The following is a 22,077-nucleotide window of genomic DNA, read 5'->3' as shown; positions in this document are numbered from 1 at the left end:
TAGTTCACTTTCCCTTCTTACTGGTTTTGCCTCTGGCTTGCCTTCTAGGAAGGTTAGATTCTGCCTCTTGTTTATACAAGTCTCATTATCTCAGGCCTAGAGGGATAGAGAGACCATTTCACAAGAGCTAGCCTTGGTATCCTGGAGCATAATCAGACCCTAAGAATAGTATCTACAAAAGGACTTGGTTAAGGTCGTAAAATATAGTTTAAGACAGGCATTGGTGGTACCTGCCTGTAATACTAGCCAGAGGATTGAGGTTCAAAGCCAGTCAGGGCAGAAAAGTTGATAAAACTCTTTTTTTTTTTTTTTTTTTTTTTTTTGGTGGTGGTGGGGCTTGAACTCTGGGCCTGGGCACTGTCCCTCAGCTCTTCAACTCGAGGTGAGTGCTCTACCACTTGAGCCACAGTGCCACTTCTCTTTTTTTGTTTTTCTGCTTATGTGTCTCTAATTAACCAGAAGTATCCATTTCCTGGTACTTATTTTATTGGGTGGTGACTTAGTCTTTTTAAAAAATTATACTATTTGTGTTCTCCATATAGCGTATAATACTTCAGTTAATTTATTGGTAATCCCTTACTTACCACCCAGTGTGTATACTTGTATATTTGTAGGCACCTTCTAGTTACCATAGATGAGAGAAGCTGTTTGTCTGGGTCTGGCTTACTTTGCTTAATATATTTCTTTCCAAGTCTTTCCATTTCCTTACCTAAGGAAAGGTGACAGAAAATTGAAGGGGGGAAGAAGGGAATGCAGCCAAAAAGTCAACGTATGTACCACAGAATTGAGAAATGTAAGGGAAGCAGCAGGTCAAAAGAGGTTGAAGAGTTTGAACTGATGACACAGACAAGATGCGTTGTACACATAAACTGATTTTGTTAAATGGTAAAATAAAGTCAATACATACACTAAATTAATATAAATAAGGGAAAGGGTGGGAAAATGTTGAAAGGGGTGACATTGATCAAGATGCACTGTATTCATGAACTACCTTGTTGAATGTCAACTCCTTGTATAACTAGCTAAATATATAAAAATATTCCAATTTTTTTAAAAACAATAGTGGAGGTATGACTCAAATAGGAAGGGAAAGATCTGAACCCTGAGTTCAAGCCCCAGTACCAACATCAAACATAAATTTTGATTTATAAACCAAGTCATTTATGTACAAGAAGACCACTGATAATAAATTTCTTTTGCTATCTCCTACGTCTCCCTCAGATATTTTTTCTGCCAGCTATATCACATCACATCAAACGTGGCTAACAAATGGAAAGGTTGAAGTTAAAAATCCAGTGAATGTGGATCCTGGCTGTGCTATTTCTTGCAGCTCTGTGTGTTGCAATACAACCCTTAGCTTTCTCACACAGTCTGTGAGATTGTCAACTTAGCCTCTAGCTCTTTCTTCTGCACTGTATCTTTGGTACTAGAGATGGTATTTACTTATAGTAGGTGCTCCATTCCATTCTACAAGGCATTTACCTATACTAAGTCTTCCTTTTTTCCTGTATAAAATAGACCCAGTGTGTGTAGGTGTGTGTGTGTGTGTGTGTGTGTGTGTGTGTGTGTGTGTGTGTGTGTGTGTGTGTGTGTGTGTGTATGTGAAAGAGAGACAGACAGAGACAGACACAGTGACACAATGTAAGTATACGCATGTATGTAGGAAATGGGAGCTGAAAGACATTGACTACTATGAATACAAAAAGAAAAGGACTAGATTACAAGAGCTACAAACAATGACTACTGTAATACAAGAGGTTAAATGAAGGGCAAGTGTTGTTATGTCCATAGTGAATCATAAGTCTTTCACAGACATTGATCTGATTAAGTGTGGATTAGTCTAAGAAGAGGCATGAGGTGTGGAGGCAACTTCTGTTTTGAGAGATCATGTAAAGGAAAAGGTAGAAGTCACTGCTGGGAAGAAAGATCCTGCCTTCCTAAAGAAGAATATAGGAGGATTTTAAATTTGTAGGATGCAACAAAAGGGTCTAGGAGGGAATTGAATTGAAAGGAACAAAAGTGGTCCTGAGGAGATTATCTTGAGTAAGTTGTGAGATTTGTGCCCCCTGAATTATTGTAAAGGAAACAAGTTGTCAGAATTTCAAGTGACTTTAATATGCTACTTGCCCTGTAGTCAGTAGTTGAACTCCTTTCACTTTTTGTATGTTAGTGGTTTGTAATCCTCTTTGACAGTCAAAGAAAAACCACTAGCCCTAGAATATTGCTTTTTTTTTAGTTGAGTCTCTTGTGTTGGATTCTTACTGAGATGCTAGCCAAGCCATTAGCAGATCTTTGATGCCCCTCGTGGTAATGAAAAGGAATGCACATCGTGGCCAAAGCTTTCTCCCTGAAGTAGCTTGACTTCTCTGTGCTGTGTTGTTAACACAGTAGAATCCAGTTGTGGCCATGTTTTACCAGGGCTTGGTGCAGTAAGCCACGTGATTGCAGCTAGCCTGCAACATAAATGGTAGATGTGGTGATCAGATAATCACTATTGTTATTTTTAAGTTAATTTTTGGTTAAATATTTTATACACATCATAGTGTTAAGCATACAAATTGTTAAAAACGAACATACAAAAAATTATAGAGTAACAACTATCTGTGTAAATCTACAGAAATTAGAAACAGAGATGTCACCCTTGTTATCCTCATGGTCTTGCAAGAAAGACCAAAAACAAATCCAAAGTGTGGTATCAAACCTGGGCTTTTAAAACACCATACCTTAAATACGTGTACTAGCAGGGTCTGGTGAACACAACATAGCATGTTTGGTTAATATCTAGTTACCATTAAGCTTAGAGATAAGGCCATTTTCTTTAAATATTTGTGCTGAGTTTCTATTATGCTTTGTGAACAATATCAGGTGATGTGTCCTATTATCTCTGAGGGGTGTGTGTATCAGCATTGACATATGTTTGGAAACTGAGTTTCTGAGAGTTGAAAATAGTCGCCTTACTTCCTTAAGATGCATGTTTGAATCCTGGCTCCATTTCTTAATGGGCAAATCCAGAATATGCATTTTATTTAATCTACCAACAGCTTCTCATTCCTGCTGTTCTTATCTGCTTCTGGTCTGAACCACTAGATGAAAGCATTAAATTTTATAGAGAATTTCCTTTTTGCTTTTTTGAACCATTCATGTTTATTGGCCATGTAATTAGTTATTGGAATTACGGTTTAAGGAAAGAATAGTGCCATCATGTTCTTCACAGAAATAATTCCACTTGATTTTTGAGGAGTCCCTGGAACTGTTTTCATTCAGAGGAAAAAGAAATTTCACCTAAATTCTGAATAGGAGTAATTGCAAGCATTTCAATGAAACTTAAAATTGTCAATTTAAGTAGCATTCATTATTGGCTAGCCATGTGTTGATACTGCAAACAGTGGCCTGTGCAGAATTGTTTAAAAAGAGAATCCATGAGCTACAATAACAACAAATCATACCCTGAATCTATGCTGTCTTATAAAATACAGAGGATGAGTAAGATTGTAAATCCCCTTACAAGGATTTCATATGTGAGTTCATATGGACGTGAATATACAACGTCCTGTGGTTTGCACAATTGGACAATTAAGAAGTCATACTTAGCTGGGTGCTGATGGCTCCTGCCTGTAATCCTAGCTACTTAAAAAGCTGAGATCTGAGAATGGTGGTTCAAAGCCAACCCAGGCAGGGAAGTCCATCAGACTCTTATCTCCAATTAACCACCAGAAACCCAGAAGTAGAGCTGTGGCTTAAAGTGGTGGAGTATTAGCCTTGAACAAAATTGCTTAGGGACAGTGACCAAGCTCTGAGTTCAAGTCCCCTGGCTGACAAAAAATAAAAATAAAAAGAAGTGATAGTTTCTTAGTCTATGATTATACCCTATAATTACAAAAAATTCCCTTGCAAACCAGCTTTATACATTGAGATACTTAAATGATGCTCAATCCGCTTATTTAAGCCACTTTTAAAAATGCTTGGTGATTCTTAGTAACAGTGTTTAAATATAAATGATGCAGGGCATGAAAAGGTTAATGAATAAAATCAGTACAAAAATGTCACCTGTCAGACTCATTAAGATGCTGTGATAATATGGGAGGAGGTGGTTGGGTAAATATCTTACTAAGCAATCTGTGGAAGTTTTTTTTTTAAGCAAAAGCAGCATATATTATTTTATTAAAAATTCATAAGCAAGATAGTAGAGACCAAGATTTGAATCTTTGCGTGGGAATAGTCTCTGTGACCTTGCCTTCTTATTCTGATCGCTGAGATCACATTATAAACCCATCACAGGATGTGACCATAAAGTTTGATCTTCTGGAAAATGAATTAAGTTTTCCTGTCCAACATCCTAGGAGAATTTTGTTGTTGTGTGTGTATCTTTGTCAAAAATGACAAGTGATAATAGGCATCATTTGTGAATAAAGTATACGTATCAGACCATGGCTGGTTCCACTAACGCACCCACCCTCTTAAGTCATCACATTCAGAAACTATTACTAAGAAACGCAGAGCTTCGACATCGCTCCGTTTTCAAGGACTCCTGAGTGTATATGAAATATTGGAACATTGCAAATTTATACTGATATGTGTAGTTAATAACTCAAATGTCAATTATGAAATTAGGACAATATCTCTGCAAACAGTGAGAGCCCCTGAGTAATTTCAGTCTACAAATACACTCACTGACATTCACTGAATTTGTTATTCCCTCCCCATGGTGGTCTGGTATAACCTTGAGCTGTAGTTCTTGGGTTTGTGGAGAATGGAAGATCTCTTCAGCTTTTGTTTTAATTAATTATTATTATTTATTTATATTGGAGCTGGATGGAACCTAAGGCCTGGTCTTTGCTAGCTCCGTGTGCAGGTGGAGTCCCCAAAACAACTTGAAAATCTCCAAGAGCCTTTTAAAAGAATTTGCTCATGTTCTTTCTTCCTTTTTTCATTCCCTCCTAACCTTCTCTCTCTCTCTTCCTTGCCACATTTGTTGAATACCTTATTGTGTGTCAAGGATAGTGTTAACTTCTCGCCAGGCACAGATGAATGAGACATGGTTTCTGTATATAGTAATTGGCTATCAGGATAAGTTGTTATAGTAGGAGAGGCAGTAAAATAGAGAAGAAACATAAAATTAAGTGCTGTAAGGAAGTTCGGCGAAAGTACCAAAGAGCTAAGGGAGGAGAGTAATTAGTTCTACCTGGGGAAGAACTTCCCGGCTGGTGAGACAATAGGCCTAGGCCTGAAAAGACAAGTGGCATTTTTCAGAGGTGGAAAAAGAAGGGGAGGAGGTGGAGAAGTTGTTCTATACTCAAGGTGTTGGAGGCAGGACAGTGTACTGAGAGTCTGAAGATGGGAAAGGGCACAGGCGCTATAGAAAACATTGGGTAAAAGATGTTTGGAGAATTCCACTGTGTATAGACACCACATCTTCTTGATCCATTCATCTACTGAGGGGCATCTGGGTTGGTTCCATATCTTAGCTATGGTAAATAATGCTGCAATAAACATAGTTGTGCTGGTAGCTTTAGTGTGGTCTTGTTTGTGATCATTCTGGTAAATGCCCAAAAGTGGGATTGCTGGGTCATAGGGGAGCTCTATGTGGAGTCTTTTGAGGAACCTCCATACGACTTTCCAAAGTGGTTGAACAAGTTTACACTCCCACCAACAATGCAGTAAGGTCCCCTTCTGTCCACATCCCCTCCAGCATCTGTTGTTATTAGAGTTCTTGATTATAGCCATTCTAACTGGGGTGAGGTGGTATATCAATGTTGTTTTGATTTGCATTTCTTTTATGGCTAGGCAGGTTGAGCATTTCTTCATGTGTCTATTGGCCATTATTTCCTCTTCAGAGAAGTTTCTCTTTAAGTCTTTAACCCACTTATTTATTGGGCAGTTGTTTCTTTGAGGATTTGCTGTTGGGGGATTTAATTTTTTGAGTTCCAAGTATTTTAGATATGAGACCCTTGTGAGTTGTATGGCTAGTGAAGATCTTCTCCTATTCCGTGGGCTTTCTATTGATCTTGCTAGCTATGTCCTTTGCCAGGCAGAAGCTCTGCAATTTCATGCAATCCCATTTGTCCAACCTTTCTATGATTTGTTGTGCTTCTGGGTATCTATTAAGAAAATTTCGGCCTGTGCCAAGGAGACCTAGGGTTTCTCCTATTTTGTCTTGTAATGTTTTCAGGGTGTCTGCTTTGACTCCAAGGTCTTTGGTCCATTTGAAACTGATTCTGGTGCAGGGTGATATATAAGGATCTAGCTTTACTTTTCTACAAGTGATTAACCAATTTTGCCAACACCATTTATTTTTTTAGCTCCCTTATCGAAGATTAGGAGATTAGCCACCTATAGGTGGCTATAGGTCTGTGGATTCATTTCTGAGTTTTCAAATCTATTCCATTGGTCTTGAGGTCTCTTCTCATGCCAGTGCCAAGCTGTTTTAGTTACTATGGTTTGTAGTAGAGTTTGAAATGGCAGATATTCCTCCAGCACTGTTCTTTCTATTAAGGATTGTTTTTGCTATTTGGGGGGAATTCTATGCCTCCATCAGAAAGAATGACACTGCCACATTTGTTAGGAAATGGAAATACTTGGAAAAATTTATATTAAGTGAAGTAAGCCAGGCCCAAAGAAACCTAGGTCCCACGGTTTCCCTTATTTGCAATAGCTAGTATATGTCTGAGACAAGCAGAAAAGGTCAGATAAGATGATGTTAAGTGAAATGAACCCCAAGATAAGGACACAAATATTTTTTTCTTTCTTACTATTGCTTCTAACATATTTATAAGGAACCACGTGATTTTTTTGTTTCTTTGTATGTCCCTCCCCCATGGTATAACTCCTGTTTTCACTGTATTTGATGTTGATATAATTTTGGGAGGGAAAGGGAAAAAACAAATTGTTTAAACAGGGATACAGGTGGACCCATTGCAACAATGAGATGTACTAGATGCTATGTCGAAAAATGAACTTTACAATTTAGGCGGTAAGGTGGAAGGGGAGGTGGGCGCAGAGTGTAGTTGTGGAGGTGGGAGGGAAAGGATGGTAGGGGAAAAACAAAGGAGGAGACAACAATGCTTGATAAGAAATGTACTCATTACCTTGCTCATGTAAATGTAACCCCTCCTCTGTACAGCATTTTCACAATACAAAACTTATTTAATAAAATAAAAAGAGAGGGAAAAAAGATGTTTGGAGACAAGTGGTGTGGGGGTTGGAATATAAATTAGAAATCTGTTTTTCCTGGTAATATATGTAGAGGCATTACGTTTTGGAAGTCAGAGGTTGATTGTACCATCTTGTAATGTGTTTATCTATTATTTAAAAAAACAGCATGCATTTATGCCAATTATTGCCACTGAATCAGTAATTAAATTCTATTTTCCTTCTATGTATATATTTATAAAAGTTAAATATGGAAAAACTTATTTTATGTTGATATGTGTATGTTGAGTGGCACAAATGCACAGTATGTGTGAACTTCCATGCATCTGTGTGCATATATTTATGTGTGTATATATTTTTTTAATTTTTTATTATCTTTAAGTGGTTTACAAAGAAGTTCCCATTCTACAAACAGTGTGTGAATATGGAGTGTCTGATAACATTGTCACCCATGGCTCCTCACCCACCCCTTCTTTCACTTTTCTTCTTTTATTTTAATTGAGATTTTGATTACATAAATTTCACATATTTCACAGTATTGTGGAGTAGTGATACTTAGTTAAAGTCGCAAACACATTTTAATCTTCACAAGGCAAATTGTCATTATCATGGTCTATAAAGTTTGTGAAGTCTATGAGCTTTGACAATACAATTATTTCTTCCACAGCTGTGATATTTACATTTCTTACCTTTTGCTTAGTGTAAGCTGTTCCCTCTTTCCTCTCATTCCTCCCTTCCCATAACTGTCTTTAGGTTGCTTATTTCATTTTGACCTATGTCCAGTGCAGCTGATGGGCCCCTCTGTTGTATGTTTTCCCAAGGTAAGCCAAGAGCAAAGAGACAAATGGCACATGGTCTCCCATGGATATATGGATGCTAAAGCCAAAATGCAAGGAGATATGAAAAAGTAAACAGGACTCGAGAAACAATGGGCTGCTACTTGTTTTGCCATATTATTGCTAAATGACTCCATGTTATTTACCACATATAGGATATATGTATACGTGCAATGGAGGGAAGGTAGGAAGAAGACACAGAATCAGCGGGAAACGGGAAAACGTGTACCTTTTTAATACGTCATACTATTTTGATCCTTGAACTTTTGGTTGACAATTTATAAATTTTTTTTCCCATGAGATTAGGAAACTTGCCCAGCTTCATCAGGCTTGTAAAACTCTTACCAAAGTAAGTTCCCATCTACTGAATTCCAAGAGCACATTTTCGAACATATAAAGGTCTGTTTTCTATTAGAAAATACTAAGAAATGTGGGTTTAAGGGATCTCCAGTGCCCCTCAAAATTATATAGATTTCCTTTATGGAAATTTCTTTCCAAATTTTTAAATATATATCTTAATATATATCTAAATATATACATATACATATTTTAATATATAAAACAAACATAGTCCTAAAGAAAATTGAAAAAGTGTTAGAGATCTTTATATGTTGTAATATAATCTCTAGAATATCTGTTTTCTTCTTCTTCTTACCTTTTTGATACCTGTTACTGGGGTCTTGAACTCAGGGCTTGGACACTGTCCCTGAGCATTTTTACTCAAAGCTAGCCCACTACCATTTGAGCTCCACGTCCAGCTTTTTGGTGGTTAGTTGAAGATAAGAATGTCACAAACTTTCCTACCTGGGCTGGTTTCAAACTGCAGTTCTTAGATCTAAGCCTCCTGAGTAGCAGAGGATATCCACTGTTGCTAGCCTTAGAACATAATTTTAATGTCTGCTTAGTTCTGCATGTCTTTTGTTTATAAAATTATAACCAGCTACTTATTACTTCTCCACTGATAATATTTATTCTCAATTAGAAATATCATATCCTTATATACAACTAAAGATAATAAAATATAATACAAATGAAAATAATGTAAAGAAAACTGAACATATAAATCTAAAAATTTAAAGTCAATTGAAGAATAAAATAGCTATTTTAGATTGAGTTCTTCTTTATTGAAGTTTTAAAATATTTGATCAAAGCACATCATACAGCTTTGAATTCAGGCTTCATAGTTACCAAGCAATTGCTCTACGATTTGTGTAGTACCCTAGACTCTCTTGCTTTTAGTTTGCTTTCGAGATAGAATCTCATCCCTAGGCTCAACTGAGCTACAGAACTTGATCCTCAGATCTCCACTTCCCAAATGGAGTAGCTGAATTATAAGCATACATCTCCATGTTGGCTTGTTTTCAAAACAGAGCCTCACTAATTTTGCTGGGGCTGAGCTCTAAGTGCATCCACCTATCTGGACATCCAGACACATGTTTATAATCTTTCCTGGGCTTCCAATTATTTCCCCTCATGCCTGGGTTTGAACTTTGGGTTTCTGATTCCTTTGGCCATTTATATTTCCACTGATATTGTTATATTTTACAAATATACAGGATGTACCACACATACAGAGATTCGTGTGTTTCTCCTTCTTCTTCTCCTTCTTCCTCTTTTTGAGACTACTGAGTATTTGAACCCAGGGCTTTGCATATTTACTAGGCAACCACTCTCTCACTTGAGCCATGTCTCAATCCTGTGTGCTTTACCTTCATTTTGAATAGGGTCTCTCACCTTCTCCTAAGCCTGCTTGGACCATGATCTTGCAATTTATGCTTCCTGCATGTCTAACGTGACAGGTACAGAATGATTTTTAAATCGGTAAGATAGAGTCTCATAGACTTTTTCTGGGTTAACCTTGAATCACAGCCCTCCAAATATCTCCCTCCCATGTAGCTTGGATTAAAGGATCCACCCACCATGCCCAGCCTATATAGTATTTCTTAGTACCAATGGAGGACTAGTTCTATAACTCCATACAGATTCTTGCTTCTCATATGAAATAGTGTGGTATTTTTACATAAGTTATGAGGATCCTCACATATTCTTTAAATCATTTGTAGGCTCCAAGCTCAAGCGATTTCACCTCTATGTCTACATGTCAGCTATCTATCTATCTATCTATCTATCTATCTATCTATCTATCTATCTATCTGTCTATCACCTATGTAACTAATATATCACAAGGTAAAGAAAATAGAGCTCCTTATGACCACTGTGAAGGCTGAATCATTCCCTAAAGTATATGGTTAAAGTTGTACCTATTAGTTATTTGTAATTAACAATTAATTATTAGTAGTTGATATGGTGTGTATGTGTTGCTTCATCCTGGGTTGTATATAGCTTACCTTTCATATATATTAGAACACAGAATAAATCACATAATGACAAAGTATGGGTGTGCCATATGAACCCTTAAAAGGACTTGTCTCTGGTGATTTAGTACCACTTAACCTCATAAATGAAAGGCCCTTTTTCACAGAGAGTAAGACAATGCTTGCACATTGGATAGGGAGGGTTTCTAAGGATAACAAAAATGAGGAGTTCGTAACGGGGATAATATGTTCAACAAGACTTATTCAAAAGAGGAGTCTAGCACAGCATTTTTATATCAACTGCAATCTTTGAGCAGCACAATCTGTGAGACCCGCAAGGAGTGAATTACAGTAATCAGCCTTCAAAATGACAAAAGAGTTAATCAGCATCTCTCGCCTTTTCTTGTGGAGCCTCTCAATCTGGCGATATCGTAAAAATTAGAAAAAAGAAGAAGAAGCCTTCATGACAGATACAAAATGCTTCTCAAATGATAACACTAAAGACAATGGGAAGAAAACATGCATACGAGTTTTAAATTGTTGAGACGTCTGAGACCGAATTCCAATCAGAAGTACTCCCTAGAAGAGGAGATGTAAGGAACAGCTGTTTGGCATGAGTGAGAACTTAGGGCAGGCTAGGATTTACATTCTTAAACTTTTGCGCTAGGGAAATCTCCATTTGATTGAATAAAGGAAAGATAAAACCATGTCTTTTAAATACCAGGAAAATCAAGCACATCAGTCTGTTCACAGCAGAGTAATCAATGCTGATTTCAACGCCACACGATCCCCTTCGCACTTAATCCTCCTGACACCATTCACCTCCAATCTCTTACCTTTCTACTTTCCCCAGTGCCACGTTGAAATCTCCATTGAATGCAGTTCTTGGGGAGTGAGTGTTTTCATTAATTATCTAATTAGATTAGATTTTTTAATGGAGTTTTACAGAAACTCTTCTGCAGGATAATTGTTTCATTTCTCATCCTCATCTACTATGCAGGTAATGCTCCTGCCTGTCCAACCAGGCCAGTGTGTCAGTTCTATTTTCATCACTGTGACTGGAGGAAGCAGCTGAATGGGTGGAGATACTTGTATGGCGCTCAATTTCGGAGGATTCAGTCTATGAGTGCTTATCCTCATACACTTTGCCAGAACACCAGGCTTGGTGGGAGGTGGTGAAGGAAGAATGTATTCTAACGGCAGACACAAAGTAGGGAGAAAGTGAAAGGGATCTGGGAACAGCTATACTCTTTATAGACAGGCAGCCAGGGACCTATGCCCTCCTGCTAGGCTCTACCTTTTCTGGTGTTCATCACCTCCTAAAACAGAACGAACCAAATATTAGTCCCGCATTTCACATGCAGCTGTGGGATACATTTATGACTCAAACAATTGAAGCCAGCTTGGTGTCTCCTAAAAATGCCAGTAATTACAAACTAGGGTTTTACACTGTCAAGGAAGAAAGTATGCCATGGGAATTTTTTGTGATCTCTTCAAGGACAGAGAGTTGGAGAACAATCTAAATCTAAACTTCAGAACCATCACTGAGTTCAAAGTTTTGAAAACCAGAGGCAGAAGGTGTCATAAGACATTTTTACCAGCTGTACTGACCCAAAGGCACTGGAATCTCCATAGTAGAGGAAAAAAATGATCTAAGATAACTTTTCTTGATTGTGAGGTTATTAATCAAATATCTGCATCAGCAAGGTTTGGGGTCTGTTGGTGGTGGTAGTGTTACTTTTCTTTTGATGGATCTGAGGCTTTGAACTCTAGGCTAGGGCTCTGTCCCTGAGCTCCTTTTCTCAAGGTGAGCACTGTATGACTTGAACCATCATACCACCATATGGCTTCTCTGAGTTGTTTATTGGAGATAAGAGTCTCATGGACTTTCCTGCCCAGGCTGGCTTTGAACTGCAATCCTCAGATCTCAGACTCCTCAGTAGCTTGGATTATAGGCATAAGCCACAGTCACTGGGCTAACCTATCAAATTAACAACACATTTGTTGTACAGCTTGCCTACACACACACACACACACACACACACACACACACACATACACACACACATACACACACACATGCACACACACAGTATCTCCTTGCCTTGTCTGTCAATGCAAAGGAAACTTTGAATTTCTTGATCATGCCCCTATGATCATACCCCTGATTATTGAGAATATTTGACTGTGTGTGTGGGAGGATCATGAATATTACTGATCCTTTACTGCTCTAAGAAAAGGAGATCTCCTAGAAAGTCTGGATTTGGGAGTGTCATGGCTCAAGCCTAGTCAACCAAAAAGCTTGTGACCTCTTCTCAACCAAGAACTGGAGCCCTGTGGCATGACTCTGCCATCTGTGCTATTTGGTAGGCTTGAGTATGGAAGGATCACAATTCTAGGCCACACTAGGCAAAATAGTTTGTGACAAACTCCAACTCAACTTAAGGAGATGAGTGTGGTGGCAGGTACCTGTTATCCTAGCTGTGGGCAAGAAGAAGTGTAAGTTAAGAGGAGCACAGTCTAGTCAGTCTAGGCATGGACGCTGGTTAAAATGTGAAAAAAAAAAAAAAGAGCAAGGCCTGATCGCGAAATAATCGTTGCAAGAAGGCTAGAGAACCTTGATCAGGAAATGCAAGGTCCTGATTTCAAAACCCTATCCTGACAAAACAGAAAGAAAAGGAAAAAGAAAAAGAGAAAAACAGTCAAAGGAAAAGTGAAAAAATAAAGTGAAAAGAGAGATAGGCTCTACGTCTTAGGCAATAGAAGGTGATTAAAATGTCCACCAAGTTGCATAGTTGGCAAATGATTATTTGAATCGTCTGTGTGTCCGGTTAAAAATCAAAGATGACAATGGAAAGAAATGTTATTTAGTGGATAATTTGTCACTTTTTAGTGTTCATAGGTCAAAAGTTTTGACTTCCCAAATTCAAGAGAGAAAATAGCCTGCCCTAATTATAATATTTTTCTGCTCTGGGTTCGGCAGTTCTAAATGCCAAACAATGCTTTTAAAAATAGGGACATTTTCTCTGGCCTATAAACAGCTGAAAGCTACTTATGCTTAGGAGAAAAAGCTGAGCCTGAGCAGGAAAAACAAAGGAACTTTTTAAGACAATTGTAATCCATACCTTTCTTAGTTTATCAATCTCTTAACTACCAAAAGTGAGAGGATCATCTTTTGAGTAGAACTGAGAAAAGTCCCTGCTAATGTGACACAAACAAAAGAATAGGAGACTGAAGGCTCTCCTGGGTTCTCCTATCCTGTCTTTCTATCCACAAGGGGGTAGAGTAAAAGTTCCAGAAAGTCTGTCTTGGATTTGGTAATGAACAGCTTCTAGTGGTGGGCTGAGACCAGAGGCAGTTTGGGCCAAGGCAAAGAATTACCATTCATCATGCATCTTGAACTGCAAGCAGGCAATTAATGTTACAGTCCTGAAAAAACCATGGAGAGAACCTCTGTTTGCCTTGGCAACCAGGGAAACTACTTCCCAAACTGGCGAAGAGAATGGGAAGAGCCAAGGTGCTCAATAGGTAGGCAGCTTTCCAATGGGGTCATCTCAAGGAACTCATTTAACTGAGTAAGCTGTATTCTTATTTTAAAGATAAGCACATATTCTTGCTCTGCTTCTCCAGGTGCTAACCTCTGCATCACGACACCTTATAATACTGAATTACTTCTGCAGTGTAAATTGTCTGTGTAAATGGGATGTTTTGCCCTAATATGTGGCACTTGGGGAAAGCCCTTATATCTTAACCATCATTTGTTTCTTTACATCTTGGCACAAATGGGGTATTTGAAGAGTTAAGGCCAAAGCATTGTACTGTCAAGAGTCATATCAATGAAACATCCCAAGAGAGGTACCATGATCACTACAATGATTGAAGGAACAAAGGAATGGGGCAAGATGGGGATGGTTTTGCTATACAATTGTATAGAAATGGCAAACATAAGTGATCCGTGATGGGACACCGGTCTGTGGGAAGGCTCTTGTTCAATTTTTACAATCACCTAGAGTAATCTGTATTAGTGAAATCTCACAACCAGATACAAGTAGGGTGAATGATCTATTATGGTTACTTGTCCATGCTAAGAGTAAGAAGAGAGAGTGGCTAGTGGACCTGGAGGAAAAGGCTGGAATATCCTCAGCCCTCTGACTGCCATGGCCAGTACAGTCTGGGAGTGATCTGGGGAGGAAAAAGAAAGCAATATGGGTAGGCAAGTACCGTGTAACCCGAAATGGGCAGTCATGTTATGTAACTTTACAATATACCTACCAGGAGAGCTTGCCTATTTTCTTCTATTAACCAGGTGGAATTTTGAGTCCTGATAAGTTTCCTATTTTTTTTTTTCATGGTCAACAATGTAAGTAATTGTGAGAATAAGATAAGAATCCAAATTTACTGAACTTCAATTATGAAGGAGTCCTCCTAGGGGAACCAAACTTGTCAATAAACTTGTAGGCTACGTTGTAAGGAATTGTGTTTATCCACATTGGAGGGCACAACAAATTCTGTAATTGGTGGAGATCCATAGAGTATTTTTCTCCTGTAGGATAAACAAGCAACCCTTCTCCTCCAACTGTGCTGCTTCACTGCGATTCTGATAAAACTCAGCAACAGGAACACAAGTATGCTATTTTCAACTGAGCCATAAAAGTATTTTACATCCTAGTGACTGAGAGACATCACAGTGAAGTGCTTTTTTAAAACTTCCATTCTCACAATATAGTAAAATGATGAGAATACTGCATCTTATTCTGCTCTAATCCTGAGAACGTTGCAGGAATTCTTTCTTTCAAATAGCCTGAAAGGTCAAGTGTATAGACCTTGAGAAAACCATTGCTATTATATATTTTTTAAAGCCATATATACATACATACATATAATACATATATATACATACATACACATATATACATATATATGTATATATGTATATATATTTAAGCCACATATACATACATACATATATACATATATGTATGTATGTATATGTGGCTTAAACTCAGGGCCAAGGTGCTGTCCTTTAGCTTTTTCACTCAAGGCTGGCACACTAACACTTGAGCCACACCTCTACTTCTCGCTTTTTGGTTGGTTACTTGAACACAAGAGCTTCTGAGATTTTTTTTGTCTGTGCTGGCTTTGAACCATGATTTTCAGATCTCACCCTCTTGAAGTAGCTAGAACTACATCTTTGCATATACATATATGCACATATGTGCATATATGTGCATATACATATAATGGTCTTAAAATAATGTACTACACAATGTCGGTGATAATTGTGTATGAAAAATGGTATAGAAGTATAAAGCTAAATAAAGATTTTTTTTCAAAATAAGAATTTCATAAACCAACTTTCAACATTTCATGAGGACACTAAATTAATGATGAAACATAGAAACCTACATGTTTCTCAAGAAATAACACTAAGATATTAGCAGTGGTGATTTTCTCATATTTTGCACTTGCATTTTACTTTTGTATTTCACATTGAACGAGATGTTGCTAAATCAATAAATTGTGAATGTATTTGAAGAGTATCTTCTTAGAATTTAGACATTTGACCTTATTAGTTCTAAGCAGTGTTTTTATTTGTCTTGATTTCATTCTAATAATACAATTTATTTCTTTGATACTTCAAATGTATTTGTGAGTTCGAGAGTAATTTATCTTTGACTTCAAAGCCTCTGAGCTATTTGTCTATTTACTCATCCTGTAGAAGAATTGGGGTCTGTGATAAATTGTAGGATTTTCTCACTTCTAGGGTTTTCCTGGGTGGATGAGTATGTGTTATGATTTATACTTTAATTTTGTATTCAGTATACGTTTGAAAGTATATTTTCACAAGTTGTTTTTTATGCATTATCAATCATTATCAATTTTTTTTCTGCAAAGCTATCCATGAATGTCTACGATTACGGTCTTTCTCAGTGTTGATATCACAGATACAGGGCAGTTAAATGTCAACAGAAAACAGAAAATTATCTGAGTGGGCAGTTGATATATGCACATGGGTGCTGGTGCATGTGGATTGGGGGGTGTCTGTATACACATATTCACTGCTGAATAAGCTCTCTGCCTGAAAGCCATTTTTCATTTTTATTTCCTCCTGTAGCTATTATAAAAACTGCCCTTCCCAATATGGACAGAGAAGCTAAGGAGGAGTACCTGGTCGTGATCCAAGCCAAAGATATGGGTGGACACTCTGGTGGCCTCTCTGGGACCACCACATTGACAGTCACCCTCACCGATGTGAATGACAATCCTCCAAAATTTGCACAGAGTAAGTGAATTGACATTACTACATGAGTAGCAAATGGGTTTACAATTTTCTGTACCATTCCAAAACCTTCTAGCAACAGTTGAGTACTTATTGCTCCTATAGGTAAGAATAATCCATTATTCTGTCTACACATTTATCTTTCATTTTAAGGATTTGAAAGCCAGGAGAATATTTGCAAATATCAAGTGGATACTGAGAAATACAGGCACTGGTGGCTCATGCCTGTAATCCTAGCTATAAAGAAGCTGAGATTGTGGTTCAAAACCATATTGGGCAGAAAAGTCTGTGAGACTCATATCTCTAACCAACCACCAGAAAATCAGTAGTAGAGTTGTAGCTCAAAGTTGTGAACTGCTAGCCTTGAGCAAAGAAACTTAGGGACTGTGCCCCAGCCCAGAGTTCAAGCCCCACAACTGAGAGAAAAAAAACAACAACAGAAGAAAGAGTCTGATCTGAAGGACTTTGAGAGTATGATAACAATGCAGCTCAGCTATTGATTCATTATTAACTCTCTGCATAAATCTCTGGCGTCTTATTTGGAGAATCCAACAATTTGGCCAATTTGGCATAAAATACATACCTGCTCCTCCTACCTCTGGGCCAGACAGTGGTGAAAATGGATTCAAACTCTTATCGTGATGAGGTTGTCCTCTATGACTTGAAAACATCTACATTTGCTAGGCATTCATTATCCATGTATCTCCAAGACAAGGATGTTTGACAAACTTTCATATGCTCTCCTAAAATGCTTTTACATTTGAGCCTTCAAGTAACATGATGTAAACAGGTGACTCCACAAGGTCTTTCTGACATGAGGACCGTTGAATTGAGCTATGAAAGATGAATGGAATTAGCTATAGCAAAGGGAAAGCAAAGGCATTTCATCCAAAGAGGATGATCCTAAGCTCTTTGTTCAGGTATTCACTCCTGAAAAGATTGTACTTCTGGGCTGGGAAGGTGGCTCAGTGGTAGAGAGCTTGCCTTGCATGCATGAGACCCTGGGTTCAATTCCTCAGCATCACGTAAGCAGAAAAAGCCAGAAGTGGCACTCTGGCTCAAGTGGTAGAGTGCTAGCCTTGAGCTGAAGTGCTGAGGGACAGCGTCCAGGCCTAGAGTTCAGGCCCCATGACCGGAAAAAAAAGACTGTATTTCTTTAAATTAGTTTTTTAAAATTAATATCCTCTAGGTAGTGCTGATATAAGCAGCAAGATAAGTTTTAAGGCTCAATAGTACTCCATTCTTTGTATACATGTATATACATATGTATCAATAGATGTGTATGTATGTATATATATGTACATATATACATATATATATACATTTCATAACTTCTTTACCCAGTTCTCTATTACTAAACTCATTGATAATTGCATGGATTCTATTTCTTGGCTATTGTGAATAATGTTTCATTGAACAATGCAAATATCTTTCTGAGGTATGTCAAAATATCATTGTATCCCTGAAACCTATATAGTATGTTTATATGCACTGTATAAGATCTTGTATGGGGATAGCTAAGCACAGAAGGAGAGGAACTGATTGTAAGAGAGTATTGGATCATTTAGGCAGAACTCTGTTGTATTCGTATATGTAAAATACCATAATCTCCATCTTATGGTCATTGGGAATCCAGGAAAATATTTTAAGTTTTAAGCAGAGTGATTGAATTTGTACCAGTGAAGTAAGAGGGAATAAAAATCAGCCTACTAATCTTTACATTATACCTCATTTGGTAGTTATTTGTAAACATTCAAGTTAAAGATATCTTTCCCTGGCAAGCCAAGAAGGTAATTGCAGAAATAGAATAAAATACTGGTTTGGTAAATGCTTTGAAATTCAGCATGGCCAACACTTAAGGATTGATTGTATTTTTTTAAATAAATAAAGTAGGTGATCATATTTACAATATTAGATTAGATGCCTCTTGTGCTTTTTTTTTTTTACTGGAATAGAAAGGACCAAATAGAACTAGTCTTAAAAAGAGGGGAAAAGACAGGGGATATAGGAGAGGAGGGGCTGACCACCCAGAAGAACTGAAAGGGAGACATTTGATGTAACTTGAGAATTTACCTGTAGGAATTTCAAGGCAGAAAGAATAGAGAAGAAGTATTCATACAAGTCAATGCACATTCTACAAAATTAAGGGAATGGGAGGAAGGGGTAGAGATGGGAGGGATGAGGGGGAATAATGAAAAGGGTGACATTGATTAAGATTCATGATATTCATATACTACGTTGTTAAATGGCAATGTCTTTGTAGAACTACTTAAAGATAAAAATGAAATTTTGAAAGGAAGAACAGCGTTTATAACTGCAAAATCATAAATTGAACAATAATTCAACCCTTTTTTCACAAAATTATTGAAAGAGCATAATTTCATATATCCTTTTCCCTTAATCGTTATATCTTTCCCAATTGCCATTACAACTAATGCAGTAATACACAATCCTTCTTTCTCAGAAAAAGTATTATATCTGCTCAAAAGTGAGAGATAATTTCCAAAGTATTTCTTTCTTTAATCTAATAACTATTAGTTTTGATCACATTGATGCAGATGAAGAGAAAGAACAGGATAACATTGGGTAGGAAATGTCCCACTGTTTGGTATTTCAAAGCTAGCTGAGGTAGGATTGGTACCAGAGTGAGACTCCAAAATGGGCTTATTTACTTAATAAATGTACCTAGAAGGCAGTCTCCAATGTTTTCAGAAATAAAATGTTTGAAGAACATTCAAACAATGCATCAATTATGAGAGATTTGGGAGAAATCTGCCTAAAACCATGAATTTAGGTGCTTACCTTAGGGCAAAACTTTCTAGAAAACGCTTTTGTTCCCCAGCTCTTTGACTACAGAATTCTAGGAGATTTCATTTCCCAAACATTAAGTAAAAAAGGTGCTCCTTGTTGGAAAATACTTCTGTCCTTAGCTAAACCAATCTTGTTACATTCTGTAAAATAAAAATGACTACATCCAAGGCCTCCAGTGATTGAGTTCAAACAAGAATTAAGTGATATTCTCCAGGTTCAATTTTTCCTTTTGTACTTACAGTTCATTAAATGCTTACTTTCCCCTTGTAATTGCAAGAGAATAAAATGACCTGTTTTTTTGAGTTTGGATTCACCAGAATAGATAGTGAGATTTTTTTTTTAAAAAATTAAGCATAAATTATTTACATTTCCCAAGGAACACCAGAGGAAGGGGGGGGGAGAAAAAGAGAAAGAGGGAGAGAAAGAGAGAGGGGGAGGGGAGAAAGAAATACAAGTACATGATCCAATCTTCTACCACACTGTGGGGGCATAGCACTTAATCAAACTGAGGAAAACATGGAGGATTAGAAAGAAGTAAAAGAAAAGAAATAACTCCCAATTATTCTACTAGAGAAAGGAGAACTCCCAGATTTTATGTACTAATGCTTGGGCATGTTTGATATCTGCTTGGCCTGCCAAGCAATGGGTAAAATCACATGTGAATAGCAGAGCTAGCCTTTAGGCAAAGCGAAGTTGTAGTACGCCTGAATAAAGGTAGGACAGATAAATGCCAAAGTAGTAATGACCGGAGATTACAGTCTGAGCACCACCAGCTTCCAGTACACCAGTAAAAATGAGTGGCACATCACAACCAAATGATTTGAATAAAAATAGGACAAATGCCACTAATTAGACACGTTTTACTGTCCCCAGAGGAGAAGGAAAATACACAGTAATTGTATTTTGCCTAGGGAGTTTTCAAGGTAGCGATGTTCATCTTCAGAGCAACGGGAACCTTTAGTAACAAGAAGAGTGTTTCATGTGTCTGAAGTGCTTGCTTCTGGGCACAGCAGACATGTAGTAATTGGATTTTATCAAAACTGGTCTGAAAGTCTGTAAATTTAAAAGTAAAGCTCAAAAGTGACTTTCAGTATGCTACACATCGCATCTTTTGGTGCTGAAATTAGCCTAATATTTTATGTTGGGCAACAGTGAATATCCCCATGGGCAGTCTGTGTAGATTATACAGCAAACTGAAAACATTCAGAGGGACTCACTCATAAAGCCACTGATAAAGCCATGCCAAATATGTTCTTGGTAATGTAAGGTTGTGGAAGTTCCTTATCTCAGAAGAATCTTGATGAGCGTTCACTTCTTGGGGGGAATATTTCTCTCTGATTTATTTAAAGGATGGCACATTGCACAAGAGAAATCAGTATTTCTGTCTTTTCTCTCACTGTCTTGGTAGTGTCTATAGGAATGCCCAGCCACAAGGGAGGTGGCCTGTAAGTCTTTATCACTCCAACGAGTGAATGTTTCTCCCCTTTCCAAAGGTCTGTATCACTTTTCGGTACCCGAGGATGTGGTTCTTGGCACTGCCATCGGAAGGGTCAAGGCCAACGATCAGGACATTGGGGAAAATGCACAATCCTCATATGACATTATCGATGGAGATGGAACAGCGCTCTTCGAGATCACGTCCGATGCCCAGGCCCAGGATGGCATAATACGATTAAGAAAGGTAAACTGAATAAGATTTAATTCATTTTCAAAATTATCTTTGAAACTTGGCTTTCGAAGTGTAGATGAGTAAATGGACCAAATCTTAGAGCTAGTAGACATTTAGATTTTCCTCTTAGCATCTCTACTCCCTTCAGTTGAACTCCACAGTGCCATGGGAACACCAGTAGATAATTACCATGATGAGCTGGCCTCTCATCTGATATTTACCTTCTTAGGTGATGTTCTCTAAGACACAGAAGTCACTCAGGTTTTGTACAAGGCCATGTAGAAAAGGCCATAACCTTAAGGGACTCCTCAACCAACGGAGACCTAAAGTGGATTGCCTGCTGTTTGTATTATATCAGGGAACAGCTCCTAGGTACATGGCTTATGGGACAAGTTCAATACCTCTTAGTCTTTCCTTATATCATTCTGATTTCTCCTTTCCTGCTTCCTAAAATCTCTCCCCAGAATGCACAGACATTTCCTCAAGTTCTGTTGGGCTGTTTTTGTTTTTCTCGTACTGGGCCTTGAACTCAAGGCCTATTGCTCTTGTTTCTTTTTTACTCAAAGTTTGGCAAGCTAACACTTGAGACACACCTTCACATTTGCCTCCTTTTATTCTGGTTAATTGGAGACTAAGAGTGTCTCAGACTTTCCTGTCTGGACTGACCATCTTTAAAGCTCAGCCTCCTAAGTAGCTAGGATGATAAGCCTGAGCTCTAGAGATATTAATCATGGAAAGCTGGGATTTTCTGGATATATTTTAGTGAAACAATAATGTTAGGAATCAATGCTGGAGAAAATAGTGGCATTTATTTGAACTTTGAGCAAGATTATCTTCATATCAGGATCCTGGCTGCAGTTCAGAATGAAGAGTTGCAAAATATTTTAAAACCCCCATTTGAAAGAACTTTGCTGTGTAATTATACTTGAGTCAATTACTGAAGAACTCAGCATCACATTTTCTTCGGCTAATAACCCCTAATATCACTTTTATTGTTTTTATTAACTGCTATCTTTG

At 37.7% G+C, this 22,077-nt stretch overlaps 1 protein-coding gene across 1 annotated transcript in view; it reads left to right on the top strand.

Moving 5' to 3' along the window:
• The window catches only part of Cdh8 (cadherin 8), a 346,195-nt gene that overhangs the window by 190,587 nt on the left and 133,531 nt on the right, over nucleotides 1-22,077 (top strand). The window contains exons 5-6 of the mRNA XM_042693465.1: nucleotides 16,416-16,583; nucleotides 20,885-21,072. Of these exons, the coding sequence (XP_042549399.1) occupies nucleotides 16,416-16,583; nucleotides 20,885-21,072 (356 nt within the window). The remainder of the gene's footprint in view (nucleotides 1-16,415; nucleotides 16,584-20,884; nucleotides 21,073-22,077) is intronic.

This window comes from Dipodomys spectabilis, unplaced genomic scaffold (assembly GCF_019054845.1).
Source record: "Dipodomys spectabilis isolate Male_0828 unplaced genomic scaffold, ASM1905484v1 ptg000167l, whole genome shotgun sequence".
NCBI classification, from domain to species: domain Eukaryota; kingdom Metazoa; phylum Chordata; class Mammalia; order Rodentia; family Heteromyidae; genus Dipodomys; species Dipodomys spectabilis.
This window is presented reverse-complemented; position numbering and strand designations above follow the sequence as displayed.